Source organism: Paramacrobiotus metropolitanus, unplaced genomic scaffold, assembly GCF_019649055.1.
Source record: "Paramacrobiotus metropolitanus isolate TYO unplaced genomic scaffold, Prichtersi_v1.0 Parri_scaffold0000115, whole genome shotgun sequence".
NCBI classification, from domain to species: domain Eukaryota; kingdom Metazoa; phylum Tardigrada; class Eutardigrada; order Parachela; family Macrobiotidae; genus Paramacrobiotus; species Paramacrobiotus metropolitanus.
The window spans coordinates 439944-448559 of record NW_026570335.1 but is presented as its reverse complement, the minus strand read 5'-3'; the positions used below and the strand labels follow the sequence as shown (position 1 = coordinate 448559).

At 43.3% G+C, this 8616-nt stretch overlaps 1 protein-coding gene across 1 annotated transcript; it reads right to left on the bottom strand.

Annotated features, from left to right (window-relative positions):
* LOC129598138 (kelch-like protein 2) lies at nt 1-5297 on the bottom strand. The gene is made up of 4 exons (XM_055495902.1): nt 5019-5297; nt 4679-4829; nt 1266-1548; nt 1-629 (listed from the first exon to the last, which is right to left on the bottom strand). The coding sequence occupies exons 1-4, from the start codon at nt 5258-5260 to the stop codon at nt 1-3; spliced, it is 1305 nt and encodes a 434-aa protein (XP_055351877.1). The 5' UTR covers nt 5261-5297.
* Nucleotides 5298-8616: the final 3319 nt, after the last annotated feature.

Genomic DNA, 8616 nt, shown 5'->3' with positions numbered 1-8616 from the left:
TCACGTACCGAAAACGAAGACCAGTCCACTGGGCGCCACGCAGACAGCACAGCCGTAGCGCGGCGTGGGCATATCGGGCAGCCGGGTCCAGGCATTCGCCTGGGGATCGTAGGAAAAGGCCCACGGCACAATGCCCTCCTCCTCGTCCTTTCCGCCAAACACGAACAGTCGCTCCCCCCAGGCAACCATCCCCATCCCCTCCAGCGCCACCGGGAGCGGGGCCGCGGTGCTCCACGAGTCTTTCTGGGCGTCGTACACCTCCACGGACGCCAGCACCTCCAGACGGTCCGCCCGACTGCAGCCGCCGGCCGCGTACACGCGCCCCTGGAGGACCGCCAGCCCCGCGTTACAGCGCGGCATCCGCATGACGGCCAACGCTTCCCATTCGTCCCGCAGGCCCAGGTAGTGGCGGTCCCGCTGAAGACGATTAACGCCGCTATGGCCGGCGACCAGCATGCCGCTGGCGTCCAGCATCACGGCCTGGCAGCCGTTGACGAACCCCGGCAGCGCCGGCAGACGCCACACCGACGGCATCGATGGGCAGAACACCTCGACGGTGTCGGACACGCCCACCTCGTCCAGATCTCCATCAAAGTGACCGCCGATACAAAGGATCACGTCCCGCGCTCCTGACACCCATCAACAATTAAATTCTCTACCAAAAATTAATGCTTGAGAGCACAGCTACGTACAAGCCTGCCACACAAAGCCGATATCGGCCGAAAGACATTCAGCTGATTGAGAAAATGAATTCTATAAAATGAAACTAAAATAAAATTCCATTGCTCTGTCAATTAATTCCATTACAAACAACATTTTACTTTAATTAAATTCAATTACAAATGTAAATTAAATTGAGTAACTTCCATTACCTAAATCTCAATTCAATGTCCATTACCTGACTAAGTAAAACTTAATCTAGATGCCGGTATTTAAATCTTAACTAAAAGTCCATTACATAATTAGAAAATACGAGTAATTTAGTTTCCTTCACACTTAACTCTATTCACTTAAATCGTGTAAAAAACTGGAACTTGATTCCGCTGCTTAAAACTTAATCGAAATTCCATAGGAAAATAAATACGAAGGGAAATTAATTAAAGGAAAACTAATAAAAAGGAAAATTATTAAAGGAAAATTAGTACAAAGGAAAATTGAAAAGGAAAATTATTATAAAAATTAATAAGGCAATACTACTGCAAAGGAAAATATTGAAAAAGGAAACCAAAAAAAAGGAGAAATAATACAGCACACGTGCCGCTTACCGTACGAATCGCGAGGTGTGGCGTGGCGCGCTGTCCCGCCGGCCAGTGTAATCCGCCCGACCATTCCCGACTGGCATTCACTCGGCGCCGGCGCACTGGCCAGAGCCAGCGCGTACTCCATCGCGGCCGGCTCGCTGAGGAAGGGAACGCGGACCACCTGCAGGACGGTGTGGAGCTGCGCGAGGCGTCTGTCGCGGTCGTGATCCAGCCAGCGCAGCAACGCCTGCAGCACTTGATCCTCACTGAACACCGCGACATCATCCGAGGCTAACACCTCCACCAACTGCAACACACACATTACCAGTTCAATCATTCCAGGTGGGAAATTCTGTACAATTAAATACCATTTTATTAAGTAACGCATGTCAAAGATTGTTGCTGCCGATAAACGCTGTTTCACATATTATTAATATTTATTTCATTTGGTGTCTTTGTTTACTACTGAAAAAATACTGAGAAATCAAATTTTAAAAAAAATAACTTTTAAGCTGGAAATTTCATTTTAAATGCATTTCCGTCTGCAAAACTAATAACTTTTATTAATATTTAAATAACTGTATTACTGTAGATTTAGAATTGGATCGAATGCTTGCTCATTTTTTTACCGCTGTTTCATTAAATACTGATATTTCATCGAATACTTTACAGCGAAATATTTGAAAATAATTGTGAAAATTCATTGGTTTTATAATTATTGTAAAATTCGCTTCAAAATGAATCTGATTATTTTATTTTTGAAAGACGGCGCAGGACAGTCTAACGCGGGGAGCACAGAATAAAATGTGCAAAATGTAACGGAAAACGTTTCCAGTAGCCCGGTAAGATATCTTCATGATCAGTCATCATGCTGAATAGGCCAGGGTCAAAAAGAGGGAGGGAAAATTAAAGGGAGGGATTTTCTTTGGTCAAAAAGAGGAAGGGAAAACTAAAGGGAGGGATTTTGAGCAGTCGAAAGGAGGGAGGAAAAACTAAAGGAAGAGATTTTGAGTGGTCAGAAAAGGAAGGGAATTTGGGCGATTTTAAAATTTGAAGAAGTTCAGAGCGAGCAAAACAAACTTTCTAAACCTCTACCTCCGGAAGCTGTTGTAAGATTTAGATATAGTGGTAATCTTCCACTTAATAAAAAATTTTCTCAGCATGTTTGAGATTGGATGCTATATGGAATCGTTGGAACGTTTTTATGTTCAAACTACATTTAGTTCATCTTGCAATCAAGCACGCGAGCAAAGCGAGCTTTTTTTATCAAGAGGACGAGCGAAGCGAACGCACGTTTTTTATTGATGACATTTGATCTGTAACTGAGAGTACCCGTAACCTTTGGGTCGCGCGGAGCAACTGGGTGGCTGACTATTTTCTTTGTGATTTCTGTACGACGCAGCATGGTGAGTCGAACCGAAATACCCGGTGACCTCAAACCTCGGTCCCCGAGGTCGCAGCCAGGGCTACCACAGTATATACGCACGTTATGCAGTTTGATGTGCTAAGTCGAACAGAAGTACTCATAACATACCTAAATCCTAAAATAACAGTCAAACTCTCAATATAAAGTTATTTGCACTAACGGATATTTTTGAGTGATTGAGTTATTTTTCAAAAATTTCGCGCAAAACCACTGGCACATGGGTTTTAATGGCTTTGATTTTTTTATAAATTTTTTAAATCTTGTACATCAGAAACCCAATTCTGAAAAAAAGGAATTTTATCAAATTTTATCTCCCGGTATAGAATGCCAAAATTAAGATAAAATGCAATACGCGCGCATCAAAATAAATAATAATAGAAAATTGCCCAAGTTTTTCAATTTTTCTCCCTTCCAAATCTTAAATTACAAAATAATTCCAATTGTTAAATGAACTTTGAATTACTTCTCGCAACTTTTTATTTGATACAAAAATCGTTTTTGAATCATTCCTACCTAAAACCAAAATTCTTAAACATTGGTTACTTGCATCCTTAATTACTAAGATTCCTCTTGGTTATAAGAAAGAGTTTGTTTGCTTTAAGTTTTTCTAAAATGCAAGATTTTACTTTCTGAAAAATTCTTAAAAGAAATCTTCTTACTTCATTATTTAACCATTCAATTAGTTTTTAAATCAGAACCAGATTTTTGTATTGTTTTTTCGATTAAATTGTGTATCCAAGTTATATATGTATTTTCCATGTTTTAAACGCAAAATTAATTTCCTGATTTGCACCCTAATTCTCGAGATATTATCTTAGTTTCGCAATCAAATTCCAAATTTACGCCGGATTTTTACGCATTAAAATTTGGACCGGTTTGGCCATTGAACCAGTATTTCCATTTCTTCTATTGCAGTCAGGAAAACAGAAGACGACTCAGGAGAGAAAACCTGAATTAGAGCAGCTAAAACGCATGTCCTAAAACACAGCTAGCCATGCTGTGTGTTTCCGACTATTCAAATTCATTACATTTTTGCAACTCTTAACTGAACACATTAAAACTCGTAATTGTGCGATAAACCTGACTGCAACGTTCTTGAATTAATTTAATGTCTAGCTTCGCTTCGGTCTTCTAGTGCTAGTCTAAAGCGGAGCATTTTCCTAGGATAATATTTAGAAATATTTAGAAATATTTAGAAATATTTAGAAATATTTAGAAATATTTAGAAATATTTAGAAATATTTAGAAATATTTAGAAATATTTAGAAATATTTAGAAATATTTAGAAATATTTAGAAATATTTAGAAATATTTAGAAATATTTAGAAATATTTAGGTATGTTAGTATGGTATCGGAAGCTCTGACGGCGATCTCGGGGACCCATGTTTTAGGTCACCGGGTATTTCAGTTCGACTCACCATGCTGCGTCGTAAAAGAATCACAAAGAAAATAGTCAGCCACCCAAAAGTTGCTCCGCGACCCAAAGGTTACGGGTACTCTCAGTTATCAAATGTCGTCAATAAGAAACGTGCGTTCGCTTCGCTCGTCCTCTTGATAAAAAAAGCTCGCTTTGCTCGCGTGCTTGATTACAAGATGAACTAAATGTAGTTTGAACATAAAAACGTTCCAACGATTCCATATAGCAATATAGCATCCAATCTCAAACATGCTGAGAAAATTTTTTGTTAAGGGGAAGATTACCACTATATCTAAATCTTACAACAGCTTCCGGCAGTAGAGGTTGGGAAGTTTGTTTTGCTCGCTCTGAACTTCTTCAAATTTTAGAATCGCCCAAATTCCCTTCCTTTTCTGACCACTCAAAATCCCTTCCTTTAGTTTTCCCTCCCTCCTTTCGACTGCTCAAACTCCCTCCCTTTAGTTTTCCCTTCCTCTTTTTGACCAAAGAAAATCCCTCCCTTTAATTTTCCCTCCCTCCTTTTGACCCTGGCCTGCTGAATAAGCTGCCCACAGCAGGAAAAGAAAACCACTAATAATACAGTACCTGTTTACTAAGAAAATACTTCTAAGAAAATGCTGCTGCACGTACGCCCAGCACTTGCCAGCCACGCGGTCCATCTGCAGGAACTCCGCCGCCACCACCAGGGACGCCACGTTGTCGGCGTTCAGACCGATCTCCATGCTGTACGCGTACTGGACCAACCTATCACGTGCACCAAGTCCAAGAACGATAAACGAATACAGTAATTGTTAGATTAATGGCGCTAGTTTCTGATCAATGCCTAATCATTAATGTAGGATGCGCACAAGTTTACAACCACGCAACTGCTTTCAGTACAATTACAAGAACAGCATGTGATCACACTGCACACAGCTACTTCGAAATACTCACGCGTTCATCGTAGCAGTGTCAACGTTGTGCAGCTGGAAGACGGGATCCCGGGAGTCCTTCCAGTCGTGCGTGAAGACGGCCCGAAAGTAGGCACTGTGCACGCTGAGGACACCGCGATGACAGGGAATGCCGTTGGCCAGCGCGGATCCTTCATCCGCGTCGCTGCCGTACAGGACCACGTCGCATAGCGTCCCCGTCGCCTGCAGTTCACGCAATCCGCGGAGAAACCCGTCCACCTCCATGCAATCATGCGGATGCTGCTGGGTAGGAGCAGGATGATCCGCGGCACGGTTCGACGTTGCATCGCCATGGCTCAACAGCAGGCAGACGTGTTACGTAATGCCTCGATATAACGTAGAATTAAAAGCCGCTTGTACTGCGCTGCAGACGTGCGAGTACAGGTCGAATATTAACCGGCAGGAAAAAAGCCCCGATGACACGGTCCACCCCCGCCGTCCCCAGCCGCTCGGCGCCCCACCTCCCGCTGCTCTTCTATCGCCTGGCCCAGCTCTGCGGCCTCTTCCCCTTCGCCCTGCCCCCCGGCGCCCCCACTGCGCGGCCGCCCTGTGGTCCGTCCTCATCCAGGCCGGGTAGGCCGCCTACTTCCTCCCGTGGTCCATCGGGCTCTACCTCGTCTACAAGGAGCAGCTGGCGCACCTGGAGTTCTTCGTCATCGTCTCCTTCGCCTTCAAGATGCTCATCTACCTTCAGGGTCCCCTCATGGGGCTCCTCTTCATCCGCAGCTGCCGACGGATGCCGGGGCTAGCCGCCCGTCTCCAGCGCACCCTGGCGCCGGTCCCCCGGAGACGTGGCTTCCACGTCCTGGTGGTGGCGTGGGCGGTGACCTTTACCGCCGCGTCTGGCGTCCTTCGCCCGCGCGTTTGCTCCGATTGCCGGCATGTTCAACCGTACCGTGGTGGCGGCGCTGCTGCAGTATCTGCACGTGGCGCCCCCGCCCCTCCCGCATTTCTTCTTCCCGGCGTTGATCGGGGTGTGGCTGTTCTTCGTCTTGAGCGCGGAGACCTTCCCGAGTTTCTACATCCTGAGTGTGATGTACGAGGTCAAACTGGGCTTCCGGAGTGTCAACCAGGAGCTGAAGGCCATCGGAACGGGTCCCCAGGCAAAGGTCACAACGCCGGACATTCAGGGAAAGGTCACCGAGACGGATCACGAAGTAAAGGTCACCTGGGCGGATCCCCCGCTAAAAGTCACTGGGTCTGACACCCAGCTAAAGGTCCAGAGGGTCACGGAAACGGTTTCCGAGGTAAAGGTCACGGGGGCGGCGGTGTCCGGGCTGAAGGAACGCTACCGTTCGCTGCAGAGTCACGTGCGGGAGCTGGACGGGCTGGTGCGGGGCATGGTGCTGTTGGGGTAGGTGCGGGAGTTCGTTGGGGGTGTGGGCGATATTGGGCGTGTAGCTGCAGGTCGCCGACAGACGACCGGCTCGCAACCGCCAGGAGGCCGACGCGCTGCTCATCGATGAGTCCACGAAAATTTCCTCCACTGTAGGTACAAAGTGGTCCAAGTCCTTAAAACCCTTAAAACCCTTAAAACCCTTGAAACCTTTAAAACCTTTAAAACCTTTAAAACTCTTAAAACTCTTAAAAGCTTTAAAACTACTAAAACTTCTAAAACTCTTAAAATTAAAAAAAAAATAAATTACTATATGAGATGAGTGATATTCAAAAAACTGGTTTTACGGTTTTAACAGTTTTTAGTAATAAAAATAACAATATATAGTATGGACAGCGATTTTTCAGAAAGCGGTTTTAAGGTTTTAACGGTTTTATTACTAATACACAGTTTTTATAGTGATTTTTCAGAAAGCGGTTTTAAGGTTTTAACGGTTTTATTACTAATACACAGTTTTGATAGTGATTTTTCAGAAAGCGGTTTTAAGGTTTTAGCGGTTTTATTACTAATACACAGTTTTGATAGGGATTTTTCAGAAAGCGGTTTTAAGGTTTTAACGGTTTTGTTAACAGCATAAAGTTTCAAGTTTTAACAGTGATTTTTCAGAAAGCGGTTTTTAAGTTTTAACGGATTAATTACTAATATATCGTTTTACCAGTGGATTTTCAGAAAGCGGTTTTAAAGTTTTAGCAGTTTTTACTGAAATCTGGTTCTGATACCGATTTGACGGAGGTTGCAAGCACATCCTGTGCGCTCGATCTTTTGTAAAGCATTAGCGAATGCCCACGAGCGGGTGCGCGGGTGCCGGTTATCAGAACGATCTCCTGCAAAGCTGACCCCCCTTTATTTATTTAAAGAACTTTATTTAAAAAACAATAAACCACCAGTAAGATGCCAGCATGAAAAATTGTCCCTCCTCAGACAGGCGGCTAAGACAGCTTAAGGACAATGGCCAGGCCCGGTCGAAAATGGGATACATACACTAAAAAGTTCGCTTTCGCGCACTCCGAATCACTTTTTTGTAATACTTTGCGCCATTCTAAAGCTAAATGATTTGTATACATTGTTCTAAAAACCTTTTGCGCGCGCAACATCCGGTTGCCGAGATATGGCGAACTAAAATGGGCGAATAGTTTAAATGCATTGTTGTGTACCAAAAGTCTGGTAATTATCCGATCTTTTTGAAACTTTGCTATACAAGACACATGCCACAAAGTGGAAATAGGCAAATTAAACCAATATCAGATCCATAGCATTTTTTTCGATTTTAATATGAATTTCAAAAATTTTGGATTTCATTTTAAAATTATGGAAAGTGCTAGAAACCTGAAATTGGCTGATTTCTGACTATATGGCCATGTGTCTTAGCAGCAAAGTTTACACAGCAAACCCGTTGTACTTGTGTTGCATTAGTCGCGGATCCGTCTACTCACCAAACACCAACTTAACTGTAAATTATGTCTCATGTCTACCCTACAAATTTGAGAGTTGAACACTTTCAGAAATTTGGGAGACATTTCCTGATATGTACACTGTAAGATAAATCCGAGGAAAAGCTTTTTGAAGAATAAATCAATAATAAATGTTTAAAATTTTTAATGGCTAAAAATCGTAGAGCCACTGTATACGTGCTTTGATTTTGAACTGTTTCCTAGAACAGTACAGAGATACCGGGTGGCCAAACAAAAGGCCGTCTGATTATCAATGTGCGCTTTAATTTTGATCGACAGTGCGTTAGTTCCATTTGAAAGAGCAATCTTTACAACGTACAAATATTATGCTCAATAGACCTTATGCCAAGGTATGGTTTATAGTAAAATATTTTGCCAAACTAGGTGGAGCTTCAGGATGTCCACGAAACAAAAATTCGGATTTCCCTGTTTCTAGAATAGAAACTCCTGTTATTCACCCGAGCACACTGCTGTGTGTCGCAGAGGTTGTTTCTTATGTTTTTACAAATAGTGTTAAAAACTTCGTGTTGTGTGAGACCGCGTTCGGCCAGGAAACAAAACAAGAAAGCATAGACAACGTACACGAAATTCTGGTAAATTGGGCAAGTAGAGATCTTAAAAATCATTTCGTTTTTAACGCGTGGAGTCTTTTTCTAGGTCAAATTCGTTCAAAAAAAATCGGATAATAAATCTTTACTTTTTCGAAAAGAGCAAAAATAGATAACCTATTTAAT

Excerpts from the sequence above, each read along its gene's own strand:
- LOC129598138 (XM_055495902.1), bottom strand. The coding sequence starts at position 5,260 with ATGGAGGTGGACGGGTTTCTCCGCGGATTGCGTGAACTGCAGGCGACG. Across the intron at positions 4,830-5,018 it reads GACACTGCTACGATGAACGC|GTTGGTCCAGTACGCGTACA; the intron begins GTGAGTATTTCG and ends TGCACGTGATAG. Across the intron at positions 630-1,265 it reads CACACCTCGCGATTCGTACG|GAGCGCGGGACGTGATCCTT; the intron begins GTAAGCGGCACG and ends GATGGGTGTCAG.